This window comes from Anguilla anguilla, chromosome 17 (assembly GCF_013347855.1).
Source record: "Anguilla anguilla isolate fAngAng1 chromosome 17, fAngAng1.pri, whole genome shotgun sequence".
NCBI lineage: Eukaryota > Metazoa > Chordata > Actinopteri > Anguilliformes > Anguillidae > Anguilla > Anguilla anguilla.
The window spans coordinates 28897970-28924710 of NC_049217.1; the positions used below are offsets into that span (position 1 = coordinate 28897970).

Consider the following 26741-nt stretch of genomic DNA (forward strand, 5'->3'; position numbering starts at 1 on the left):
GGGTTTAAGGTTAATGACCTGGTGAAATCAGGGTTGGAGGTTAATGACCTGGTGAAATGAGGGGCTTAAGGTTAATGACCTGGTGAAATCAGGGTTTAAGGTTAATGACCTGGTGAAATCAGGGTTTAAGGTTAATGACCTGGTGAAATCAGGGTTGGAGGTTAATGACCTGGTGAATTCAGGGTTTAAGGTTAATGACCTGCTCTCTGCTTACCTGTGGCGATGACCTCCCGTCTGCAGCAGTACTTCCTGGACAGCAAGACGCCGTGCATGGTGATCGGGGCGAAGGCGGACCTGCACGAGGCCAAGCAGCTGCACAGCCCCGGGCCCGCCGAGTTCTGCCAGAAGCACAAGATGCACCCGCCGCAGCCCTTCAGCTGCAACGCCGCCGACCCGCCCAGCAGGGACATCTACATGAAGCTCACCACCATGGCCATGTACCCGTGAGTACAGCCCCCCGCCCCCGGCCCCAGCCCCCCCACCCGAACTGCAACCCCCTCCCAAACCCGTCCCTCACCTGTGCCCCCACCCCCCCCCCCCCAGTTTAGCGTAGGCACTCCGCGGATCCACTGATCTCCATGTCATGTGGATCAGAGAGACCCGATAGTGAACTCTATTCCTCCAGGCAAGTCATTAAGAACAAATTCTTATTTACAATGGCCGCCTGGCAAGTGAAAAAAGCCACTTAAGGGAAGGGGAGGTGGGCTAAACAGAACAGAAGTGTGAGCAGCAAGAACTGAATGAGGAGGCCACACTTTTTTTGTAAGGAAAGCACAGTGGTCGTAATCATAACTGATAACTCAAGACCTCCAGCAGAGTGCGTTGTGGGAAAGTGGGTCGTGTTTTGAGCGATGCGAATGTTATGAGCAGCAGGAGTGAATGACCGAGGCAAGCGGCTCTGTACTTCCGTGGAATTCAGGTCAACAAGATGGAATTAACGGGAGAAATGCGGCCAGATTTTCAGTGACCGGGCTGATGGTGCTGCAAGTGCTTCTGGGAAGGCTCAGAGTATCGTAAGGGGGAAGAGAGATGACTGTGTGGGACAGGGGTGTGCAGTCTCATCTGAAAAGGGCCGGTGCGGGTTTTTGTTTTAGCCCAGCACTACAACACCTGAATGTACTTGTTAAGGACTTGATTGAAGATCATGATTCGTTAATTAGTTCTGGATCTGGACCAAGATTTTCAAGCAGTGAGAGGTGAGGGCTGGTGGAGGCCGGGGGGCGGGGGGCAGGGGGCGTGGGTGGGGGGGGATAGGGAGACCAATCATTGAATCAGGAGAGCTGGTTTACAGAGCTTTCTGAAGCAGGCCCGAAACGGAGCTTGGGGGTAGTCGGCAGATTTTGACTTGCGCTGGGCTAAATTACTGGCTTTTGTGCATTTATTTTTTGTCTTGGGACAATTTCCCATGTTTCTGTGCGTAAAAAGCAAGTCGTATTACATGAATTTTCCCTTCCTGTCTGTTCCTGGCGTCTCTGTGATGTGTTCTGATTCTTCCTTCCGACATATCCGATTGGCCCAAATCAGTGGGGGCTGGATTTGAGGCCGGTGGTGCTGGCTTGTTTTTGTTCTTTGTTTAATGCACTTTTGCACATGGTTTGTGTACATGCTCATAGAGGAAAAAGCCAACCAGCAAAATATATTCATTTAATTTAAACATAAATCACCTTATCTTGTCAGTTTTGGTGACTTCAACATCCGTTTGAGGTTGGCAAAGACGGGTTTTTAAATTTGCTCATTTGCAGTTTAAGCAGTGATACTAATGCAGCCCTTTTCTGAAAGACATGATTTAAGCCCAGTCTGTTAGAACTTTTAATTACCAGTTGGCATCGTAGCAGATTTGGTGTCAACTTCAAGCTTTCATTTTATTGTAATTATTATTTTTTATTTTAAAAATGTTTTTTCTTCTTCTTCTTGGACATCAACCTGTGCCCTGCACTGAGACGGTGTGGCCATGAGGGGGCGCCAGCGAGGCGTGACGGTCCTTGCACAGAGGATGGCACTGACCTGGTCTTCCTGTGTGTGTGTGTGTGTGTGTTTCCTCAGCCACGCCCGGTTGTGCTGTATGTGCACCTGGAACAGGTGTACCTACTGCATCTGTCAGAACCTGCTCCTCTCTGAGCTGCTGCAGACTGTAAAGGCCAGGCTGTGTGCTGCTGTTTTAAACAGGTCCACGAATCTCTAATCTCTACACCCCCCCCTCCCCTCCCCTCCCCATCGCCCCACCCCCTGCTGGGGCTTAGTTCTGACTGCACTTTTCTCTAACATACAAACTTAACATCCTATTAGCTTTTTTTTTTTTGCTCTTTATAATCTTTCTGGGTTTTTACCCTGCATATCCAAAAGGCAACTTTGCACGTTGAAAGGACAGAAAGGGTAGATTGGTTATTGGATTTACAGTACATACATATACTAGATTGGACCATGGCCATTTTATTTGTCTCTGTTGTAAGTCCACATAGGTTTAAAAAAAAAAGAAAAAATTTAACCAGTGGCCTTTATTGGAGAAGCTTTTGCATGACGGAACTTTCTGGCAAGCTCTGAAGCTCTGTTGAACCCTGGTGGAGCCCTTACCTCCGCTGCTCTAGTGAAGTGTGAAGTTTAAAATGTGGGGAAAAAAAAAAAAACCTATTTATATTATTTACAGTTGTTCTCGAAATCTTGAAATTTCGAAACTGTGTTCTTTACTCGTTGAAAGTTTTTTGATTATGTTGTAATTTTGGTGAAAATGGATAAATGCAGAAATGCAGAGTAAGCCTCTTGTGTTCGTGTGTGCGGGGGCATGTTCAGTGGGCTGGCTGGAGTGGCACTGGCAACCTTTGGAATTTGATTGGCCACCCTGGCTGCCGCCCCTGTTTTTCCCACAAAAAATGGCTTGTTACAATTGGCTAATATCACTGTTGGAGATAGTGTGGCCCTCCCCCTACTGAGTCTGTGACCCTACCCCCAGGCCCCACCCTATGACAAAAATCCTGGTAACCCCCCTTTTGGCAAAAAGGCTTGGATTTGAGTAAATATGGTCTGTAATACATTTTATAAACTTAGTTTAATTTATTGTTAAATAAAGCAGCTTCAGGAAAAAATGAGGATATGCAGTGTATAGCTCTGAACTAACAGCTGTGGGATTGGATTGGTTGGGGAGAAATGTAAACATGAAATAATTTTTTGAACTAAAATTAACCACCCCGTAAATTTGTGTTTCTTTCCAGTCTATTTTTTCTGTTAATTGGAAACATTGTATAACACTTAAAACACCTTTTAACTTAAAAATAGTTAAAACTGAAATTGATGTCATGCTTTCATTTTCTTACCTCTAGAAATGTTTTTTGAAATTTAAAGCTGAACGTTAGTTCCTTGTTCAAACTTTTATTTTGGAAATGAGGTCTTGGAAAAAATATGCCATGAGGAGCTGTCATTTTATGGGTCAAAAGACATTTCTAGAGGTAAGAAAGTGAATGTATAACATTAATTTCAGTTTTAACTATCCCTAACATTTTTTTAGGAACTTAAAGGCATACTATGCAGGATTTTTTTGCCTTGCTGTGGTCCTGTGTTTACAATCAAAGAAGTCACCTCTGTCTTCAACCCCGCCTACTTACTTCATGTACCTGACTTAGGCCATGTAGCTACCTAACATACCCAGTTGGATAGCCAGAGGTCACATTAGGCCTCCTTACAGATCCAGCTGAAAACACGCCAACTCCACGTCGATTTTCATCCCCTTTGTGAACTTCGGCTGTCGCCACCGAGGAAAAGCAATTCGAAGATTGTCTGCTTTTTGAACGAGCCCTGCCTCATGGTTTTTGGGGAACGTGAGCAGAGACAGAGATTGCCAGTGCAGCATAGATGGGACTGAACATGATTTAAAAAAAATATTTTTCAAGAAAAGAATCCTGCGTAGTATGCCCTTTAAATGTAGATTGTTTCCCATTGTTTTATTAATCGTCACTGCGGTCAAGCTGATGGTGGTTCACCTTTTGGGGGGAGCGTGCAGCTTTTAAATGAAGAGCTTCCTTATTTTTGAAGAATATCACAATTGTTTTCTGTGATGTTTTCGGCCTATTTCTATTCATGATGATCCTCACAGAAAAGTAAAAAAAAAAAAAAAGGAAGGAAGGAAAAAAAAAAAAAAACCCTCCAGAATCTATCTCCCATGTTGTTTTCGTAATTTTGTCTAAATGTGTCTCCGGTTGTAAAGACAGCAGCTTTGCCTTTCTTTACATATGAGTGACACGTACTGGTACATCTTTACATATCAGTGACACTGCTGAATCTTTTCCCAAAGAAAGTCTCTCTCCGGTGTGTGTGTGCACGCGTGCGATTGCCCACGTGTGTGTGTGAGTTATTCATTAGCTCAGTTCTGTCTGTAATGTGTTGCTCCTTTGTGTGTTCTGTTATTTCTCGCCCATAGGTGTTCATTTTCTTGTGTTTGGCTTGCTCTCTTTCTCTTCCTCCTGCACCTGTTCACCTCCTTTTAACCGCCGGCGTCCGGTGTGTCCCCGTAACACTGCTTCTGCCTGGCCGTCTCGGTGTTGGGTCATGGTGTTGGGTCAGTGTGTTCAGTCAAAGTGTTGGGCCTCAGTGCTGGTTGTCAGAGTTGGGTCTCAGTGGTGGTTTTCAGCATTGGGTCTCAGTGTTGGTTCTCAGTGTTGGGTCACTGTGATCAGTCACAGTGTTGGGTCAAAGTGCTGGTTCTCAGTGGTGGGTCTCAGCATTGGGTCACTGTGTTGGGTCTGTGTTGGGTCACAACGTTGGGTCACTGTGTTGGGCCTGTGTTGGGTCACAGCGTTAGGTCTCAGTGTTGGGTCTGTGTTGGGTCACAGCATTGGATCACAGCGTTGGGTCACAGTGTTTTTAAGGGGCTTTTCTCAATCCTTCCAAGTCCTCCCTGAGACGCCATCTTTGGTCATCCTGTCAAAGCATTTTGTTTAGACTAGAGCTATGAAAAGTACAACTCTCAGTGTGGGTGCGTGTGTGTGTGCGTGTGTGTGTGCGCATGTGTGTGCGTGTGTGCGTGTGTGTGTGCGTGTGTGTGGGTGTGGGAGAGTTGGAGAGAGGAGGGTGTGATTTTCATGGACTGAGTCAGTTTGCTTCAGCTTGTTTTTCTGTGTGCCAGTGCGCTTCTCTCTGTCAGAAAGAAGCCTGGATGGGCTGTGAACCGATGGTGTAGTTTCGGTGGGAACTGAGATGGGCCCTGGGGGATTTCCACACCTGTCCAGAGTGACGTCTCTTCTGGGTCGTGGGAGACGGGGTTTTGGGTGAATTTTGGGATTCGGGTAATGAGCTGTGAGGGTAATGGGAAATGCTGTATTCTTTCTCTGAGTGTCTCTTGAGTCTGTTTGGAGTCCTTTCATCTTGTGATTATCCCATAATTTCTTATTGCGTTTGGGCGAAAGTCTGCTTCTCCTTTCTTGTAGTACATTGTACCACATTGTTAGCCCGTTGTCACGGTGAAGCTCACCTGAAAGCTAGCGGGCGCGAGATGCAGGACGTCCGTGGGCCTCTGAAAGGTGACCTTGGGCCTCTTGACAGGTGACCTTGGGCCTCGCAAAGGTGACCTTGGGCCTCTGACAGGTGACCTTGGGCATGTGTGGACCTAACGCGGTCTGGCGTCTAACGCGTTTCTCGCACTAACTGTGGGGGCCTCCTCACTCCTGTAACATTTGTTGGGACAGAGTGGGCGTGGCCTAACACACACACACACACACCGTACTGTCTGAGTCCATGGGCACTATTCATGAATAGCATTTCAAAATATTACTTAATATTTATAGGCAATAAAATAATATATGTTAAAAAAAATATTGGGGCGGAGTGAATTCTTATGTTTTAATGGGGGGGGGTGTTTCAATGGGCTTTGATGATTTGGTGATTTTTAGTCACAGTGTCAGGGTGGGGGGGTTTACCGTTGATTTAGCTGCAGTGCGGTGTGTGTGTGTGTGTGTGTGTGTGGCATGAGCGTGGGGGTGGTACAGGTGGCGTTGTGGGGGCCTGTGTGGCACGCGGGTGCGGTTGTTGAACCTGCACGCTGTGTGCGGTGTGTGCTCAAGGTTGCGTCCCCGTGTCGCCGAGCTTGGCGCCCTTCTGCTGGCGGACGCGGAGTCCAGCCTGACCCACCAGGTTCACGCGGTCCGCCGCGTCGAGGAGTCTGCCTACATGGAGTCTTCCGCGCGCCCCTCTACGCACAGGTAAAAGCACCTGCCGCGCTACGCACAGGTAAAGCACCTGCCGCGCTACGCACAGGTAAAGCACCTGCCGCGCTACGCACAGGTAAAAGCACCTGCCGCGGGCGGAGGGAGAGGGAGGTGTCCAGGGACGCAGTAGATCTGGGATGGAGGGAAGGACAGGGTGGTGTGGGGGTGGGGTGGGGTGGGGTGGGGGTGGAGGAGTAGGTGGTGGAGACTACCGCTGGTATCTACGGTTGACTTAGAGTGGGTTTAGGATGTAATGTGGAGGAGAGTGGGTGCGGGTAGATTAGTGGGGGTGGGGGGGGGGTGGTTTTGGGGTATCTGAGTGAAGGTGGAGGAGTAGGGACTGAGGATGGTGTTGTTGGGGTACTGGCTTTGTTTTGGAGTTTTCTTTTCATATCAAGAGTTTGACTGCCTGTTTGCTGTATAGAGGGACTTAAAGGGCCAAATGTTTTGACCAATGGGAGCTATTATTGCCTAGTGCCTGAATGCACCGCCAGGGTCACATTGGCTTCTTTCACAGATTAACCCCCCCCCCCCCCCACCACCCCCTTGTTGTCCCCGAACCCCCCCCCCCCCCCCTTCATCCACATCCATGTTTATTCCACATTGTAGCCTTACTGGGCTTTGTTAATGAAAATCTAGTGTGTGTGTGTGTGTGCCATCTATATGTTGTCACTTTGTGTGGAATTTGTCCTACTTTAATCAATGCAATCTTTTTGAAGTTTATGCACTTATATGTTTCAGTGCTGGACTAAAAAATAATAAGTATGAACGATGGACTGTCGCCAGGATTGGAATCGGTTCAATTTCAACTTGGTGAATTAAAGAAATTAATTGGAATTCAATTTAAAAATGGCTATAATATTGAATTTCAATTTATTTGAATTCAGTTGTTATTGACCCCATCTGTCACTGACTTGTGTGTTATAATAATGTTGTAATGTTGCTTTTTCTCTTCATTAGTTAGTTAACTTGTTCTTACTAGTTTTACTAGTTATTACTAAATATTGACTCACTAACCTTTAGTCAGACTGTAGTTTTGTATAGAGCAGTCCTTCAAGGCTATACGAAGGTAAACTTCCTTTCACAAAACCTTTAGCAAAATACACGTTCAGAAATGCACACACATTTTTTTCTGTCTTGTCTCCTAATATCCTGTTGTTCTCATTGTATTCCTTCAAGCGGTTTGGCCAAATAAGACAAAGGTTTGATCATTTTAAAGCTGGGTGTAAAGTTGAATTCTGAGAAAGCTGGGATTCTTTACTGGTTCCTTTCGAAAGTAACTTGACGTAGTCAGCCCAGTCATTTCAGGAGTGTGCTATTTGAGTCTTTGTACATAATAAGTGGGAATTGAAAATATTTGCAAATGTGGAAATTGGATTATTTGGACTTAAAGCTAGATGCCTTTCCTCTGGCTTAATTTGGCGCACTTTGAATTGACCTTGCTATCCCTGCATTACACTACTGCTCCCTGTCACAGGCTGAATAAGCGTCTAACGTTTTTTTCCTCTGTCTTTTTCTCTCTCATTCTCTGGATCACTCTCTCTTTCTGTCTTATTCTCTGTCTCACCCTGTCTCTCTGTCTCTCTCCCTCACTCTCTCTGTCTCTCCCCCCTCGCTTCCCCTCTCCCTCACTCTCTCTGTCTCTCCCTCTCTCTCTCTCTCGCTCTCTCCCTCTATCCCCCTCTCCCCCTCTACCTCACTCTCTCCCTCTGTCTCTCTCTCTCTCTCTTCCCCCTCTCTGTCTCTCTCTCCCTCACTCTCCCCCACCCCCCCCACTCTCTCTCTCTCTGGCACAGACACGTGACCCAGGGTGACACGAAGAGTTCTGGCTTCTGGCTTCGGGCCAGTGTTGGTGCCACAGTGTTTGCTGTTTTGGGGTTTGCCATGTACAGAGCACTCCTCAAACCACGATGATCCTCCACCCCCCCCCCCCCCCCCAAAAAAAAACAAAATCAACCTTCATCCCCATCATGACAGAACAAAAAGAACAGGTCATTTAAAAAATGTAATGTTTATTTATTAGTCTTGCTGATGTTTTCTTTTTTTTACCCCTCATTGAAATTGAAATCGATTTTTGTTGACGACACCCCCCCCCCCCCACCCTTGGTGCTATAGGTTGAAGGTGCAGCCAGTTCTTTGCCACGGTTGTTTTTAACGGTGTGTTCTCAGCAGTGTAAGCTGTCTTACACGGGCATAGAGAAAGCATTTTCTAGCAAGAAGGGACAGAGTGCCATGTAAATAGATGTATATAATGGTAGGATATCGTTCTTCTAATTGCCCCTCGAAACACTGATAAGGAACAAGCTGAATAAAGGTTTATAAGCTACTGTATAATGGGAGAATTACTACTGAAATCCTTGCTTTATTTTGGAAATGTGTTTTTTTTGCGCATGTTATGCTATATTTATTTTTTTTCACTTGTTTGTATTGCATGATGACACAACCCTACATTTTCATTTTCAACTGCCATTATTACTGATATAGACGGTTATATATATATATAAATATAGTGATATAGTTTTTTATTATTCCTGTTATTAATAATTGCCTTTTACGGTTTGGGGCCTGACTGTGTGCAGCTCCTAAAAAGCCTTGTCCTATTCGGTTTCTCCTGTCCCTGCGCCTGTGGGAGGGGCCTATTTCTGCCCCCTCCCCCTTCCCGTCCTGTGGGCGCGGTGCCCCTGGACCCCTTCGCCCGTCCGGCGTCGCCAGACCCCGGGGGTGGCACGGTTCGTTCGTTTGCAAGGCTGCGCCCGCGCACTTCGCCACGCTCCGTTTCCTTTCTCATCCTGCTAACGTTTCCCGGTATCGCTATTTATTTATTTTTGTGTTATTTTCTTTTCCCTTAATATTTAAATCACTATGTTGAATACATAACGCCCGTCAATAATAGGTCTGCTATCCTGTACCGCTCTTTCAATGCACACCCCCCCCCCCCACCCCAAAGACTGTTTTGTGCCATTTAACTTTTTCCTACATTTACAATAAATACCTGTGTGCTGAAACTTCGCCTCCTGGGGAGTGTTTTATGAGAGGTGTGTGTTTATAATGGGAGTTTTTTTTATGTGTGGTGTGTGTTGGTGATGGGAGTGTCTTGTGTAAGGTGTATGTTGGTGATGGGAGTGTGTAGTGTGAGGCATGTGTTAGTGATGGGAGTGTGTTGTGTAAGGTGTGTGTTGGTGATGTGAGTGTGTAGTGTGAGGTGTGTGTTGGTGATGGGAGTGTGTAGTGTGAGGTGTGTGTTGGTGATGGGAGTGTGTAGTGTGAGGTGTGTGTTGGTGATGTGAGTGTGTAGTGTGCTTGGTATCACTTATTCACAGGAACAATGAAGCAAGCGTAATCTACCATGACTCATTATAAAACTGACTGAAATGTTGGCCACCAGTCGCCACCCTGAGCCAACCAGAGGAGGATGGGTTTCCCCCTTGAGCCTGGTTCCTTCCAAGGTTTCTTCCCATCTGCCACAGGGAGTTTTTCCTTGCCACTGTTGCCTTAGGCTTGTCGGGGTTTAGGCCAGGGTTGTCTGTAAAGCGTATTGTGACAACTGCTGTAAAATACACTATACAAATAAAATGTGATTGATTGATTGATTGGTCATTATTTGTGAAGTGAGTACTCAACACTTCCACAAACGTTTTCTCACAACCTCTTACTGGGCTAATTCACTGTTCGCCTGCTTAAATTCTAAACCTGGCTGTCAGCAAAGGCTTAGAAACAGACTTGACCGTTTCCACCCGTGCTTTTCATTATTATTAACGCGCAGTTACGGTTTTCCCAGTGATTTCTTATTGCACGAGGTTCTTCTCCATTTCGAGCGAAGAGCAGTCATACGTGCTTCCCTTGCGCTGAGAAACAGGCTCCCTTTGTGGCATCGTAGAATGCAGAAGTCGCGGCTCCCACTGGATTCTGGTCTCAGCGAGCGGAGTTTTTTTTTATTCAGTTGGAAAGAGGAAGTGGGGTGCCCTGAAATTATTCCTCACCAGGAACGCCCTCGTGAGAAACGGGCGCCGCGGGACGCAGATGCGCAGAGAATGTCGACGGGCGAGGACCATCTAGTGTTCGAGAGCTTTTTGAAAAAGAGAATGGTGAGTTCTCTTACTAATCAATTTCTCCGTAAGTCATAAATTCATGTCCATATTGAAGAGCACTTTAAATTGTGTAACATTACATCAAAGGACTCAGCCTAACAACCAGTTTCCCAAAATGACAGTAATTTGCTTAACAAATACATGTTTATTCACTGTTTGTTATTGTTGGTGCTAAATAATTGTTATCTTTTTATTATACAGTGTCTACTAAATTAACTTGTAATGGCATGATTTAACAACATAAAACTTGTTGCTTTATGTTTAGGGTTTAAATATGGTACTGTTCAGATTGCTTTGTCAACCAAAAACCTAGTTGTTAAAACAAATAATTGTTACAGCAATTCCCCATTTCATTTTAAAACTTGTTTATTTTTATTGGTTGTCCGTATGCTTTCTTTAATTGCATCCAAAAAGTTAATTGTCATGTCCGTTAATATATTGATTTTACTTATAAACATGTCACATTACTAAAGTGATATAACCACATACATTTTATATCACCTAAACATTGATTATCATTTTATTTAGAAATTGTGAATTTATAAATAACAAACCTGAACGTGATGTTGCTTCTCAGTAAGATCATTGTTTTGTTTTCCTTATTTGTGGTTTCTTTTATTTGGTATATTATCTTGGTAAGATTTTTTGTGGCATTTCACTCCTTTATGTAGCTTTAAAACGGAACAAAACATAGCCCCAGCTGCGATTTTATGTCATCTTTCTGAATATGAGCAAAAATTTGTCACTAAAATATTGATCGTCATGGATTTTGTTGATGAAATGATGCTAGTTTACGTATTTGTCGTTTTCGAAGAAATGTACGGTGCGCATATATGTAGAGTATATGCAGACAGCACACACATATATGTAGTCATTGTGTATTTGTGCGTATGTCTATGAATGTATGTGTATATAATTATTCTTGCCAGAGATGTGTGTAGAATAAGCATAAGTTGAGTGCGAGTTTGTACACCCCCCCCCCCCCCCGAATAGTCACATGACTTGTTTCAGAGTTATACAGCACATATATAAGAGGTTAATTGGCTCTTGTTTTGACTGCTGTGCTGCAGGCTAGTTCACTCCCGTCTGTCGCCCTCTTTAGCCACCGCACTGAAGCGCCGTCTGTGTGTGGGGAAAAAATGTCTTTTGTGCCTCTGTGTGAATGTGTGCAGGAACCAGACACCACAAAGTCTCTCACATCCCTGTTATGTCATGGCAGCTGTTAAAAGCATTCACTGTTCATGTTCGCGTGCGTGTGCGTGTGTGTGTACGTACACACCCTTTATGTGCCAAACTGTACCATTAAAAATCACTGTGAATGATATCGCACTGTTAGAAATCACTGTGGGTGATATCGCACTGTTAGAAATCACTGTGGGTGATATTGCACTGTTAGAAATCACTGCGAGTGATATTGCACTGTTAGAAATCACTATGGGTGATATTGCACTGTTATAAATCACTGTGAGTGATATCGTACTCTTAGAAATCACTGTGAGTGATATTGCACCATTAGAAATCACTATTAGAAATCACTGTGAGTGATATTGCACTGTTAGAAATCACTGAGTGATTCTGCACCATTAGAAATCACTGTGGGTGATTAGCAAATATTACTGGATTATTTTTCCAAAATATTAAATCCCTTTTAACATGTATCAGTTGTAGTACAGTTGTATTACATGTCTCACAGGCTCATATATGCTATTGGTATATTGATTTGAAAAGATAGGATAGGCACTCTGTTCTCTGTTTACAAACTCACAGGATCCTTTGTACTTTGATATTTCTGTATCTGTGTTGTTTTTGATCCAGGGTCCGACTTAATTATCTGCAAGGTGGACATTTTTTGTCTGGTTTGTGTGCTCCAAAATGTTCCCTAATCTACTTTTGTTTATTGTTTGAAATAAATGCAGTACCAGTGCTCAGCACTTCTCCTGTGTGTAAACTTATATCTCAATTGTAGCTTTCAGGTGCTTTTAAAATGCCATACAGTACACATGAAAGGGCTCTATTGTGATTTGTTTCAGAAGCTGAAATGGGTGAGCTATTGGTTCAGGCTGCAAAACTCAGTGCTGTGTTTCTACACTCAGAAAGCAGGAAGTTCTGTAAGTACGTGTTGCTGGGAAGGCTCCCGAGATGTCATTAATGGTGTGAATATTTGGAAATTTAAAAATTGCTCTCAGAAGAAAGGGTTCCAAAAGGCTCATCAGGGTCTTCACAGAGGAACCCTGTCTAGTTTGTGTTCTTTGTCACGCAAAATTGTTCAGTCTGTGAGCTTTTGCTCTTTTCACACATACCACAGAGGGTTCCATAAAGAAGTTAAAGGTGTTCCCCTTTGGAGACTGGAGAGCTGAGGAACCCTTTTTCTGAGAGTGCATGTTAATGTCTGTATTTTCTTTAAAAAAAGAGATGTAACCACATACATTTTATATCACCTAAACATTGATTATCATTTTATTTAGAAATTGTGAATTCATAAAGAACAAAGTTGCATGTGATGTTTCTTCTCAGTAAGACCACCGTTTTGTTTCGCTTTTACAGTTACAACTGAAAGGACAATATTACATATGGATGGTGAGTCTGAATGAATGAATGACTGAATTAATAAATCATTGCTTTTATATAGCACTTTTTCTGAACACTTGAAGTGTTTTACAGTGATGAGTGGGAACTCACCTCACCCACCACCAATGTGTAGCACCCACCTGGGTGATGCACGGCAGCCATTTTGCGCCAGAACCCTCACCACACATTAGCTACATTACATTAGCTAGAGTCTGGAGCTATAGTGTGTCTGATTTCCATATTAAATCGCAATCAAAATCTTAGTTGAATTTATACCTCAGCCCTCTCAAAAGATATCACCTCTTCCCCACTCAGATAAGCCATGGGATGTATGGTGAGTGTTCAGTGATCCGTGGAAAGATATTTCTTCATCTGTAGGTGTGGCTGATTTTCAAAATGGATGCCATGGAGAGTAGTGTTGTGGAGGCGGGGTCTCTAATTAACCAGGCTAGCTCATTATTTCTTTTCTGCTCATCAGAAGGAAAAATAACGGCTTGTCCCTTTGCTGGAAGACGAGGTTTCTAGCCTGTGTCTTGGTCCAGGCTGAAGCCAGTCTTGGGTTTGGTCTTCTGGGTTCGAGTTCTGGATCCCCTTTGCGTGGGTTTCCTTTAGGGTTTACTCGGGTTTCCTCCCGCAGTCCAAAGACATGCAAGCTCCAGGGCTCACTTGAAAGAAAAAAAAAAAAAAAAAAAAAAGGTCAATCTCAATGTGACTATAAAGGCTGAATAAAATAATAATAATAATAGTAGTAGTAGCAGCTGAGAGGCTGTGACGTCCTCAGCACCTGTGTGTCTCCGCTTGTGTGTTTGACCAGGTACAGTCAGTGCGTGAAGTCCAGAAGGCGGAGGGAAAACGCTACGCTTTTGAGATCAGTATGAACAACGGGAAAAAGAAACTGCTGGTGAGCGATCCTCAGTAGAAGTGTGCGATGCTGCCGTTCACTGTGCCCTGTGATAGGAGACAGCCACTCTAACTTATGACACGTAACGTGGGTGACCACTCGAATGGCTCTTGCCCTTAGCCAGTTTCAATAAGCTCTGTACACGCAAGAATTGTTTTTCTGTTGTGGCCTTGGTATCCAGGACAACCGATACCTGGACTCTGGATTAGCAGTGGAAGGTTGAAGCTTAATGAACCCATAAACAGCCGCAGCCTATAGTATCAAGTGATGCCAACGCTATTGGCTTATCTGACCCGTGTTTATATCATATTGTTTTGAGAGGGAGCAAAGTCTCTTGATTAGTCCAGACGAGATGGTGATTGACAGCCCATGGGGTAGCTCCGCCCCTTTATGGGTAGGGTGAAGCCTGTTTTATCTGGTCATTGCTGGAGAGGTGTTTGTTTTTCACGGCTCTCTGTCGCCCCCTGGCTGTGGAGCCAGGCAGCAGACACGGCAGACCTCAGACAGACCTGGGTTGGCCTCCTGTGGAGGGCCATGCAGTCCCTTGGACACAGGCACCCCAATCCTGCCTGCATCTGGTAAGACCCCCCCCCCCCCACCCCCCGTCCAATCCCCTCCGCCCCTGCCCCCACAAAGATGCATACATCACTGAAAAACATGGACAGTGTTACACACGAGGGCTGTGTGCAGGAGAACAGGTGCTGAACTACACAAAGACATGAAACCTTATTTTACATTGTGTGCTATGTGACACCAATCGTTAAATATTTAACGTAAATTCTGACAGTCCTTCACAAGCTCTGTTGGTTACTCAGAGTTTGGCCAAATATGCAGCCTTGTAATTGATCTGGGCTAATTGGGATCACTGATAGGTTGTATTACTGGATTTCAGGTGCCCAAATATTTTTTTTTCAATTTTAACTATTTTAAGAAATACTGTGGGATTCGTAATTGTTCATGATGAGTGTTCTCCGGAGGTACCCATGTCTAAACCTGCACTTGTGTGCTACTGAGGGGAACAGATTGTTTTTCAGTGTTTAAGATGTTTTGTGCACTTTCGTAGGAGTGTGACTGGAGGCAGCTGTAGGGGGTTTGGTTTAGGGGTGGGGGGGGGGGGGTTGCGTGTTCCTCTGTGTAATACTGTGGCTGTATTTGTGTGTAGAGGTACAGTGAGGCAGGCGTTTGGAAGCTTTGGCTAATCTCCCGCGCTGTGTCTCTCTGTGGGGGGCGGGGCTTGCCACAGGCAGGAGGGGGCGGAGCTGAGGCCGAGTTGGCGGGGCAGCCCTCGCAGCATCCCGTCAGGGGGCGAGAGGCGGGAGTTGGACAGAGGGCGTCTCCGCGCTGCCTCCGAACCGTGGAACGGGACGACCCTGACCCTTGACCCCCGCTGTCCAGCCACACCCCCAACCGCCACTTCAAATCCTGCTTCACTCGGTCAGTCAGGGCAGAGCGTCTCTCTCTCTCTCTCTCTCTCTCTCTCTCTCTCTTTCTCTCTCTCTCTCTGTTTCTGCTCATTCTGCTGAATGTCTCTGTTGGTTTAGTTTTGTTTGCTTTCTCCTCAGTCACCATTTAGCAGTTTCCTGTGTTTTTAAAAATAGGGCAGTAAAGCTGGTGAATATCTCTGGAACATATTAGTGTCTTGTAATGTATGTAGTGTGGTATCCTCTGCATTAAGGTGTGCATTTTGTCTGCAGTGTGTTGCAGCGAAACGATAATGTTGGAACCATGAAATCGCAGCTGCACAGAAAAATTGTTTTATGTTTTTCAAAATATTTTTTTTAGAGAAGTGTGCATGTTGAGCCCTGTTGAATCAGGGCTGTAATTACTGAGACTCTTTTACATATTTAGCATCACTGCTTACTTCTTACTTGTCCTGTGAGTTTTTGGTTTTTAGTCAGTTTTGGTTAGTCTGCGATGAAAAGCCATTGCTTTTGGCTGGATTTTATTTTTTAAAGGGGGGAGGGGGGTTAAAGCTTGGATGAATTCCCTCTGATCACATCCTAAAATAGCGAAGCTTCCGGCCGTGTCACTTTTTAATTTCTCCATTTTCAGTTGATGTAATTTCTTGAGAAGGTAAAAAGCACTTTTAGCACAGTCAGGCTTCTGGAGCCTCTTTTCTTTTTTTACCCTTTCCTTTTTTTACTCATGGTCTTACCTTCAGTTTCAGCTGCAGCCTTCGACAGCGGCCTCTGGAGATCCAGCCAGGGGCCGCCGGACGAGGAAGAGGAGGATGCCGAAGCGGATGACTATGACGTACTGCCATGCAGGACGGGTGAGTGTTCCCGCCTCCTCACAGACCTCCGTCTCGCAGCGATTGGTCCTCAAAGGAAGGAATTCACATCGACCAATGAGTATCCAGCAACACCTTTGCTGAACCACATCATAAACTCAATATTTGTGCACATTTCAGTTTTTATTTTCTATGGAGGCCCTGAAGTGCCATGTGGAATGAGATTGGGAATATGAACTGTATTTGCTGACTTCCCCACCCTTCCCCACAGCGGCGCATCTGCTTCAGGAGGAAGAGGGCATATACGACGTCCCGCTGAGCAACATGAGGGTCACTGAGGACCCGCCCCCAGGTGAGATAACACACCTCTCACACACACACACGCACACACACACACACACGCACACAAACACACACGCACACACACACACACACACACACACACGCACACACACACACACACACACACTCTCACACACGCACACACACACCCAGCTGAGATAACACACCTCTCACACACACACACACACACACACACACACACACCTCTCTCTCTCACACACACACACACACACACACGCACATACACACACCCAGGTGAGATAACTACACCTCTCACACACACACACACACAAACATGTTTTGGCAAAGAAAATACAACATTTGCAATTTCAACTCCAGCTTCGACATATCCTAACTAACGTAGCCGTACTTAAAAGGTTTGTCTTTTGTTTGCAATTTTTGTTTTTTTCCTTCCTTTCAAGGGTACAGAGTAATTGAGGAGAGCATCTATGATGTACCAAGTTCTCTGCTGAGAAGGCTGTCAGAACGGAGTATCGGTAAGGCTGGGAATCGGTTTGTGCTTGTCGTGAACATCCATGGTGTCTTTAGGCTACGTGCAGATAGTCCTTTCGATTTGAGAAAGAGACTGTTTGTTTTCTTATAGTAAATGCTTTTCTCATCTGTTGTGCATCCAGTGCAGTATTATCCTCATTAATCTGCACATCACACTTTGTGAATACTGAGTTTGGAAGAAAAAAAAAAAAAGTTAAATTGGCTATATTTTCAGTGCCAATTTGCCGCATTTTTAAAATGGCTGACTTAAATCCACTCGCTCATCTCTCCATGTTCTGAACCAGACTGTCCCCTGCGACACTGTGCACCCAGACCTGGAACACATACTTCACCTTAAATACTGTAATCCTTCAGAGACACCACTAAACGTCCTGCAGATAAACATATTTCACCAATATTCAGAACATTTTTTTTTATTTACAGTAGTATGGTTGTTACATTTTGGTTAGTAACACACTTAGTGTAAAATTCCAAGGGCTTTCAAATTTGAACAGCATTTAAACTAGTGACAGGATTTTAACTGTCAGGTGTACCGTACAGTATGTGGGTCTCCCTGCCTGTGTTCCATGGGGCCGCTCAGAAATGGATGACCGGATGTGCTCATTCCAGGGACCCAATTGGAACCGGCCTGGCTGCCTGACGGCGGGGGCGTCCCGCAGGGTGACGAGGCCAGTTTCCAAAGCGGGACGGTGGGATGGATGACACCTGCTGCGGAGGGGTAGCTGACCACCCGAACCGTTACCAGGGTTACCACAGGTCTGCCGGAGCCGTGGGGCCTGCAACCAATCGTTAATATTTGGAACATATTTGCATGTGAATGCCGGAAAATTATTATTATTATTTATTTTTATTTTTTTAGTGGTAATGCACTGCAATAAACACACACTCTCCGCGGAAGCTATTTCTTACTGCTTTGTTATTCACTTCCACCTCATTAAGATCAATTATCCCAAAGAGCCAATGATGTGGAGTTAGCATGGGAAGGAAACTGGGAGGCAGCAAGGGAGGAACAGATGAGGGGGGACATAGAGAGTGATGTAGAAGGGGAGGAGGAAAGAGAGAGAGAGAGAGAAAGGGAAAGCCTTGTTAAACAGTAATGATATGATAAATGCCGAACAGAATCTCTGACAACCAAAGTCAAAGTCCAGAAGTATTCATCGTTTTGAGGTTTATTTCTCTCCTTTTACAAGACGACTTTAGTCACAATGTTAGCTGGATCACACCGGAATGATGTCACAAATTTAAATACATTTCAAAAACAGTAGTGTTCTTCACCGTAAGGACACCGCGAGAGTTGAGAAAGCAGCTCCACCTCCCCTCTATCAATCAGACTGCAGTCCTTCGCTTCACAGTACACTTGGTTTCATATTTCATTTTACATACTGCTTTCACAAGACAATCTGAAGCGTAGACAAATCTGGGTATGAAAATATAACTCGCGCAGATGTATTGAGCATCATTATATGGAGGCATATGATGTAGTTCTCCAATGACGCAGGGTTGGGGAAAAAGTATACACTGTAAATAATTACTGTAAACCACATACTTCATTTAACATCCACTATGCTACTTTAATAACAACACAAAAAAAACCTTCTGCCAATGATGGCAATAATGTACTTTTTTTTTTTTAAATAGTCAAAATGCCTACTACTCAATGAGGCGTAGCTTCAAAGCAATGACAATACATTTCAGGACAGGATTAACCTGTCATACGCCTGACCATCATATATGCCTGTAGTGCACGGTGTTTATTTGAAATGTTGCGGAAGAAAAATGTCTTAAGGATCTTGATCAACCTTCTGTTGACTTTTTAAGTGTTATGCCAAGACAAATGCCAGTGGTGATTACACCGTCTCCTTGCGCACCAGTGACCCCCTACTGGTCCAAATGGGTACTGCTGGGCTGCACAAAATGTCTTCCTCTGACGTGTGTCTGTGTGAGCCAACTTTTTTAAACATGAGAAAGAAGCAGCTGTGAGACGCTTTGGAGGAGAGAACATGCTCGTCTGTAAAATCGACTGTGGAGATTGCAGTGAGAATCACAGTGTGGGAATGACTAGCTGTTCCAAACTGGGGAGAAAGTTTGGAATGGGGAGAAAATGGGGATGGGTGGGGGGGTAGTTTTAAAAGTCACCCAGATACTTCATGCTTGTAACATTATACTATACCTCAGCTTACAAATCCTAGGACCTTACAGGACCACACGCAAAAGTTACAGAACTCAGAGGGACTATATATAACAATTTATGGTCTTGTTCGATTTAGCAGACATGAAAATGTTGAGAGGTCAGATTTACACCAGAGTTAATGGGCACCAGACACAGCACAGGTATTTACAGATATGATTTTTACATGTTACTCTATTATTACTAAGCAGGATGAGGCAGTTAAAAAAGGCTCAGAAAAGTCTAAACTTAAGTCTCTTGGACTTGTCTTCAGTTGGTCCTCTCCAAAGGAAGTTCTGACTTAATTTCATTAAGTTAGTACTTTTAGTCATTTAAAAAAATAAAATTAGCTTTGCTCCACATTTGAGAACCAACAACTTATTCTCTGGAGCCAGTTAACCTGGTTAGGAGATGATGGAGCAGATACAGATGATAATCCTGATGATGGGTGCCCTTGATCTGTGGGACGTGCAGCTGAAGTGTGTGTGTGTAAGGAGCGAGGGCCGGTCTGCGGTGACGGTCGCCGCCCTGCTGGCCCGGAGGAGTCAGCGCGCGACGGCGGCGGCGGCGGCGCTGCTAGCGGCGGCGCTAGCAGACTGCGCCTGCTCGCTCAGGAACTCCTCCAGCACGCGGATGATGCCGCAGGCCTCGAGCAGGCCGCTGTGCTCGGCGCGGGCGTTCTGCAGCAGCACGTCGCCGTTCCCGCAGCCCTGCAGGAACAGGCAGCAGCGGAACAGCGCGTAGTGGCTCATCTCCGCCTGCCGGATGAAGCGCTTCAGGTTGTTCATGTCCTGGATGGCCTGTGGTGAGTGGGGGGGGGGAATGGAGATGGCCTCGTTACGGTCGCCTTCCTCAGCTCGTTTCTCACGCTCGTTCGCTGGACCTGGCGCCGCGTGGGCGGGTGGGCGGAGCTCCAGCGTTTTCACTTCCCCGTGAATCTGTACTCTCCCCGTCGGCACGGCTACCAAAGTCCCCCACCAAGCACTTCCCTTGGGTTTCAGTTTTTAACGACTTGACTCTTTTTCAGAGATCGTAAAAACCTCAAATACGCAATAGATATTTGTTACAGCAGAACTGCACGTCACTGCCGATTTTATTTCTCTGAGAAATATGCATGGCATCCCTGAATAATGAATATAAAATGTGCTTAGATTGAGAAATATGCATGGCATCCTTGAGCAGAGAGATAAAATTGGCAGTGACGTGCGTGTGCAGTTCTGCTGTAACAAATATCTATTGCGTATAGGCAAGTCTTTAAAAACTGAAACCTAAAAAATTGCTTGGTGGGGAAAAATTAGAATTAAAATTACACTTGTTATACATATCCCCACCCCCCACCCCCCTCGGAAAGTGGAATTCCGGGTCCTACCCGCAGGCCCCTCCCCCTCTCCCAGGCCGGACGCACGCGCACCTTGAGTTTGAAGTTCTCCAGGATCTGCCGCAGCAGGAAGGGGTTGCAGCTCTCCGCCGCGTTGAGGAAAGCCTGGATCCAGTCGTCACAGAAACGGTTGCTGACTGCGGGAGACGCAAGAACGGCCGTCAGACGGTCAGTGAGGGACGGGAGCTCACGGCTGTGTGTTTGGGGGGGGGGGGGGGCGGTGAGGTAGATCTGTGGCACGCTGGTCAGGTAGAGCAACCGGGGAAGGTTTAGTCGGTTACACACTAATAAGACTGACCGGAGTTGGTGAGGGATAGGGATTTAGACTGGGGGACAGTGGCCTGTTGACAGGTGTGGTGAGAGAGATTAGACTGGGTTATGGCATATAGACAGAAGGACAGGCAGACGGACCTGTGTTGTAAGAGGGGGAGGTTAGACTGAGGTACGACACATGGACAGACGAACAGACAAGCAGACTGACTTGTGTAGTGAGAGAGGGGGAGATTAAACTAGGGTACGGCACAAGGACAGACAGACAGACAGACAGACAGGCAGGCAGACAGACAGACAGACAGACCTGTGTTGCAACAGAGGGGGGGATCTGACTGGGGTACAACACATGGACAGACAGACAGACAGGGAGGGAGGCAGGCAGGCAGACAGACAGACAGCCAGGTAGGCAGGCAGGCAGACAGCCAGACAGACAGACAGACCTGCGTTGGTGAGGGTGGGTGGAGTGGAGGAGCAGTCCATCACCAGGTCAGAGTGAGAGTCCTCGGAGACGGCCTTGCACAGCGACGCAGAGGGCGTGTCCTCCTGAACCAGGCCCTGCAGACTGGCGGCCTTTATGAACCTGCAGCAGCACAGCCTGGTCATACTGATGCTCAGTCTTATAAACCTGCAGCAGCACAGCCTGGTCATACTAATGCTCAGTCTTATAAACCTACAGCAGCACAGCCTGGTCATACTAATGCCCAGTCTTATAAACCTACAGCAGCAAAGCCTGGTCATACTAATGCCCAGTCTTACAAACCTACAGCAGCACAGCCTGGTCATACATTACATTACATTACATTACAGGCATTTAGCAGACGCTCTTATCCAGAGCGACTTACACAACTTTTTACATAGCACTTTACATTGTATCCATTTATACAGCAGGATATATACTGAAGCAATGCAGGTTAAGTACCTTGCTCAAGGGTACAACGGCAGTGTCCTTACCCGGGAATCGAACCTGCGACCTTTCGGTTACAAGCGCAGTTCCTTACCCACTGTGCCACACTCCGTCCCATACTAATACTAATGCTCAGTCTTATAAACCTGCAGCAGCACAGCCTGGTCATACTAATGCTCAGTCTTATAAACCTGCAGCAGCACAGCCTGGTCATACTAATGCTCAGTCTTATAAACCTGCAGCAGCACAGCCTGGTCATACTAATGCTCAGTCTTATAAACCTGCAGCAGCACAGTCTGGTCATGAGGATGGAGGAGGATTGTAAATACAGGACAACAGCAAGGCTAAAAATCCAGCATAGTATGCCTTTAAGTTCACAATTATTGGGTTGTAGAAGTAGATCTGAACAGTTCAGTTATACCCCCCCCCCACCCCACCTCCCCATGTAGCAAAGCGTCACCTGGCAACGTCAGCCTTGGTTCTCTCATCAGCACCGGTCACTTCCATGTGGGTGTGGCTGAGAGCCTTCAACACAATGGCACAAGCTCACGTTAGCCCAATTTCCACGGTTACCTGCGGGGACCTGCCACTGCCAAGCACTGTCAGTGAAATCTATGCAGGCCCACCTAGACTGTAGGTAAACACCACCCCACCTGTGGTGACGCACGTACATACTGTGCAGACTAAGAATGCTGAGCTGTATTTAGTTGGACCTTCTGTCTCTGTGCAATGCTATGTTTGAAATGATAGCTATAAGGCTAGCTACACACACACAATTTATTATTATTATTATTATTATTATTATTATTTTGTATAGACAGTTTTTTCCATAGATGTTCTACACACAAATCGGATGGTGAACTCCCATCCTCTGTTAAGATTACTGGCATTTGTCAGACGCTCCCATCCAGAGCAGCTTATCCAACAGACACACTGGAAGTGCACAGATCACGGATCCATCGTCTCTACGAGGTTCAGGACGTGCCGATACCGGTCGGGGTCAGAGGTCGCTTACAGCGTGGAGCAGATAGCTGATGTTCCCCTGGACCAGCTGCACCACTCTGTAGATGTGCAGGACGGACTCCTCGTACCAGAGGCTCAGGTACGGCCTGATCTCCGTCTCCAGGTTCGGCAGCTGAGACACAGGTAAGCAGCAGCAACGCTGTGAGAAGGACAAGGAGCGCACCTGTGCACAGTCTCAATGCTTGCGGCTAACTTACGGGAAGACGCCTGGGAAGAAGGCATTGTTCTAACAACAAAGCAGTTTCCCTAAACTTGCACAGTGCACACTCGAACTTCAGTCCCAGAAGGCCACCGTGTGTAGGTTTTGTGGTTTCCTTTCAAACAAGCCGTGTGAAGTCTTCAGCAAATCGCTGGCTTTAAATTTCACACCAAAACCTGCAGACACTGCGACCCTCCAGGACTGGAGTTAAACCTGCAGACACTGTGGCCCTCCAGGACTAGAGTTAAACCTGCAGACACTGAGGCCCTCCAGGACTAGAGTTAAACCTGCAGACACTGTGGCCCTCCAGGACTGGAGTTAAACCTGCAGACACTGTGGCCCTCCAGGACTGGAGTTAAACCTGCGGACACTGTGGCCCTCCAGGACTGGAGTTAAACCTGCAGACACTGTGGCCCTCCAGGACTGGAGTTAAACCTGCAGACACTGAGGCCCTCCAGGACTAGAGTTAAACCTGCAGACACTGTGGCCCTCCAGGACTGGAGTTAAACCTGCAGACACTGTGGCCCTCCAGGACTGGAGTTAAACCTGCGTGTTTGTGGGCCTCGGGTGCTGGAAGAGCTCTGCTATTTTCACCGAGGAGCAGCGAGTTGAAGTGTGTGCTTACCTCTGGGCTGAGGCTGCTCTGTAGCCCCTGCACATACTTATCCAGCTCCAGTCTGAATGTGTGCTCAGTCAAGGAACACGGTGTTCAAAATGGTTCATTCATTATACGCTGCACCCAGAATTACAGTAGTAATAATTACAACCATCATCTTTACTTTATATTGTACAATTTGTTAACGGTACATGTACAGTACATTCAATGGTGCATATCAATAAACAGTCATTCTTAGAAGTACAGAAATATATAAGCAATATTATAACAGTGCTGTAAGAGCAGTGGACGTTTTAAATGCAGTATGCTATGGAACTGTGGTAAAAGTGCATCTTAAGCTAAAGTTTTAAAACTCCTTTTGCCTTTTCTGATATCCTTGCACGAATCGTTCCGAGCCTTCGCGTAATCTGAGATGGCTCTGTCAGCAGAAGACTGCTGCCATGGGCGTTGGATGGTTTGGTTAGCCCAAGTCGACAAATTTGAGGTTTCCCTTGGGTGTTTAGGACCAGGACCCCCAAATATAGAAAGGGTAAGCGAATTTAAGGAAGGCTCTAAAGTTACCATCTACCGGGGAAATATCTGCGCATGTGTAACGAAGGAGCTAGAGATTTGCCCGAGTCCAGGGTGGGATTTGAAGTCGCGGCTCTCGCTCTTCCATAGATTCCTCAGGCAAACGCGTAACCAGTCAGGCTTGCTTTTCCACACCTTTACTGCGCTTCATTAGCGAACTAGCCCAACTAAACGGGCTACACGAGGCGAGCAGGTGCTGCCATACGTCTGTGCGGACGTCTGTTATGTGAACGCTACTGATTGGCTAAATACCGCTGATCTCTGACTAGCGCCTGGAACGGTTCTGTAAAGGATATAGGTTGAGGCCCTTCTCGGACCCTCCCAGGAAACACACCACGTAGTCCCCATTTCCCTCTCCTTCTGGCTGGTCCGGTGACCTCTCCTGCTCCAACAGGCAGCAGTAACACCCAACCGCCTGTTCAGGGACACTGAAAGTCCCGGAAAAAACCACAAACCCCGTCCCGTTAGACCACACCATGTCTCTATTGACTCTGAATAAAAGATTAAAACATGTCAAGAAAATAAGAGCATCCAGTACAGTACAATAAATACATTATTTTGTAGAGTTTGACCATTGTGGATGAAAGCTTTGAGGTTTTCCCAAACGCACTTTATCCAAATCTTCACATGGCAAGAGATCAGTTCAGATTGCATTATTATGTAGGACTGACTGCCCCCTCTTCGTAGAAAACCCATGGACGATACAACATTGTGGATGCAAGAGACTGTCTACTTGACAGCGAAAATATCATGGTTACCTGAGTTCCACCGTGGCGATGTTTCCCATTCCGCCCAACAGCGCCCCCTTGCTCAGCCTCCGGGAAATGTAGGAGCGCAACTCCGGCTCAGCTTCCGAGGGCAAGCTCGTGTCTACTAATGAGAGACTGCAGGGGCCAGTTAGCGGCTATAGTTTAGGGAGGGGTAAGTCTTCATACGGATAGCGGCATGCAGACACACAGCGCTGAAGCCCGATGAAAATGAACACACGCCACACACGAACCGCATTCCTTGCGATCATGAAAAGATTCGATTTAAATTGTGATGGGTCACATGATCAAGACAGGCGTTTTGATTCGATGCGATTATCTGCCATTTAGCCACACACCAAAGCACAACACTCCACAGACTTCCAAGTTCCACATAATTGCAATTATTGCAGCGGCGGTCATGACCTTCTTTACCTAAAGTCATCCTCACTTGTTGTGGACTCAGTTCTTCTGTGACTCCTAGCCAACTGGACGTCGGCTGCCTCTGATCTAAGACAGTCAATAGCGTGTCCATAGCATGTTAGTAACGACTAAATTGACCTGTATAGCCCTACGACTGCCGGCCACTTCGGCTCGATGACAACCCAAAAGATTAAGAGAGAAATTTAGGAAAGGGGATCACTGTACTCTCCTGCCTACAGCAACTGTAAATAATCCCACCAGCCACATAAAATGACGAGTAAACAACTAACACATCAGCACGTATAGCTACATTTATATTTTACAATGTTAAAAACAATAACAAACGTTAGCTCACTATAACTCCAGTGGTTTATGGAATTTCCAGTATTTTAGGGAATCGGCTAGCTATGAGTTTTACAATAACTAACGTTACATAGCTATTCACATGCCGGACAGCTTTGACGCCATACAAAGCTATCTGACAGATAAGACAGCAACCAGTTAACGTTAACTCGAAAGGTTAGCTAGCACTAGCAAGCTATTTGTCAACACAAATATAGAATGATAAGCAAGCCTCTATACACGCAAGATAAACGTAACACATGGGAATTTGTTATCTTAATTCAATTTAGCTAGCTATTAGCGCCCGAGGCAAGACACCATGAAGACAGCTAGCAAGCTAATAATGTCACCAACAACGCACTGGCAGAAAATTCCGTTAGGAACATCACTGAGCTAGCATTCATGGAATGTTTTTAGACCTCAGATAGCTAGCTAGAATATCTAAAATGAATATATGTTAGCAGGCTTCAATACAAAGGCTTTTGGAAAAACTTGGCTAGCAACAACTACGGCATTCAGAATGAATTTACTTACCTAGTACTTTGATAGAAATAGATTGAATAATAGCAGTTTAACTGCTGTGTTTTCTGATTATAGCCCACAATTTCTTCATTGTCAAAATCCGTGTCCTTGTCTTCAACGTCAAAGGAATCCTGGATCGAAGAAGTCTGGGAAGTAAACATGTTTGTTCTGTGTGTGCAAAATTGCCACAAATGTTACGTTACGTTAGCTGGTCTTCTGTTAGTCTGAATGGAGCGGTAAAGCTAACGCTCGCTGACCAACTAGCATTCGCTCATTTGTCAACATGATGACGCCACTGTGGTACAGCTGCTGACTTTTCCGTGTTGATTACGTCTCACTTGGCATTAGTTCCAGTTCTATATACTCGAAGGTTTCGCAAATGTGGTTGAAGCCATAGACGGTATAAAATATAATATAATAATATTATATAATAATATTATATAATAATATAAATAAAAGCCGATTGAAAGTGAGGGGAAAGGAATACCTTAGTCGCAATGCTTTATGGCATATGTAGTTCATTCCCTCTTTTAAAAAGTTAAGTAGACAGTCTTGTACCTTTGCCTTTCTATTCGTTTTTCAAAGATTTTTTTGGCTCTGAATCATTTTTATAATGTCATGATTCATCTCGTAGCTGGATGGTTCGGTTCATGACTGAAAACAATATTATCGAGCATGTTTCTGAAATGTCTGGAGAAAATGAATAGGACATTTACTTCCGGAACAAGCGCAGCTGAATGGAACC

The 26741-nt window shown here is 45.6% G+C and overlaps 3 protein-coding genes across 6 annotated transcripts in view; 2 read left to right on the forward strand and 1 right to left on the reverse strand.

Annotated features, from left to right (window-relative positions):
• LOC118217316 (mitochondrial Rho GTPase 1-A-like) overlaps positions 1-8488 on the forward strand; it is a 20491-nt gene extending 12003 nt beyond the window's left edge. The window contains exons 18-21 of one of the 3 annotated variants that reach the window (XM_035399218.1): positions 241-443; positions 2044-2166; positions 6048-6185; positions 7988-8488. In XM_035399218.1, the coding sequence (XP_035255109.1) occupies positions 241-443; positions 2044-2166; positions 6048-6185; positions 7988-8105 (582 nt within the window). In that variant the 3' untranslated portion in view covers positions 8106-8488. The remainder of the gene's footprint in view (positions 1-240; positions 444-2043; positions 2167-6047; positions 6186-7987) is intronic. The other 2 variants (XM_035399215.1, XM_035399217.1) reach the window with 2 other exon arrangements.
• Positions 8489-9851: 1363 nt separating this feature from the next.
• LOC118217121 lies at positions 9852-17877 on the forward strand. The gene is made up of 10 exons (XM_035398934.1): positions 9852-10276; positions 12310-12387; positions 12824-12856; positions 13662-13748; positions 14229-14326; positions 14992-15182; positions 15910-16020; positions 16250-16330; positions 16743-16817; positions 17443-17877. The coding sequence occupies exons 1-10, from the start codon at positions 10070-10072 to the stop codon at positions 17553-17555; spliced, it is 1074 nt and encodes a 357-aa protein (XP_035254825.1). The 5' UTR covers positions 9852-10069; the 3' UTR covers positions 17556-17877.
• A 93-nt stretch (positions 17878-17970) lies between these two features.
• Positions 17971-26373, reverse strand: c17h17orf75 (chromosome 17 C17orf75 homolog). 2 transcript variants are annotated; one of them, XM_035398931.1, is made up of 10 exons: positions 26009-26371; positions 25145-25219; positions 24722-24847; positions 24260-24391; positions 23403-23460; positions 22571-22690; positions 22016-22080; positions 21092-21231; positions 20412-20515; positions 17971-19800 (listed from the first exon to the last, which is right to left on the reverse strand). In XM_035398931.1, exons 1-10 carry the CDS (start codon positions 26155-26157, stop codon positions 19546-19548), a joined length of 1224 nt encoding a protein of 407 aa, XP_035254822.1. In that variant the 5' UTR covers positions 26158-26371; the 3' UTR covers positions 17971-19545. The 2 variants fall into 2 exon arrangements, with proteins under 2 accessions (XP_035254822.1, XP_035254824.1); XM_035398933.1 differs by lacking the exon at positions 25145-25219 and having other exon boundaries at positions 26009-26373.
• Positions 26374-26741: the final 368 nt, after the last annotated feature.

Coding starts and splice junctions, on each gene's coding strand:
- LOC118217121 (XM_035398934.1), top strand. CDS start 10,070: ATGCAGAAGTCGCGGCTCCCACTGGATTCTGGTCTCAGCGAGCGGAGT. Junction 12,388..12,823: donor CTCAGAAAGCAGGAAGTTCT/GTAAGTACGTGT, acceptor TCGCTTTTACAG/TTACAACTGAAAGGACAATA. Junction 14,327..14,991: donor CCCAATCCTGCCTGCATCTG/GTAAGACCCCCC, acceptor GGCTTGCCACAG/GCAGGAGGGGGCGGAGCTGA.
- c17h17orf75 (XM_035398931.1), bottom strand. CDS start 26,157: ATGTTTACTTCCCAGACTTCTTCGATCCAGGATTCCTTTGACGTTGAA. Junction 24,848..25,144: donor ACAAGTGAGGATGACTTTAG/GTAAAGAAGGTC, acceptor TGGCCCCTGCAG/TCTCTCATTAGTAGACACGA. Junction 19,801..20,411: donor TGGAGAACTTCAAACTCAAG/GTGCGCGTGCGT, acceptor CACTCACCACAG/GCCATCCAGGACATGAACAA.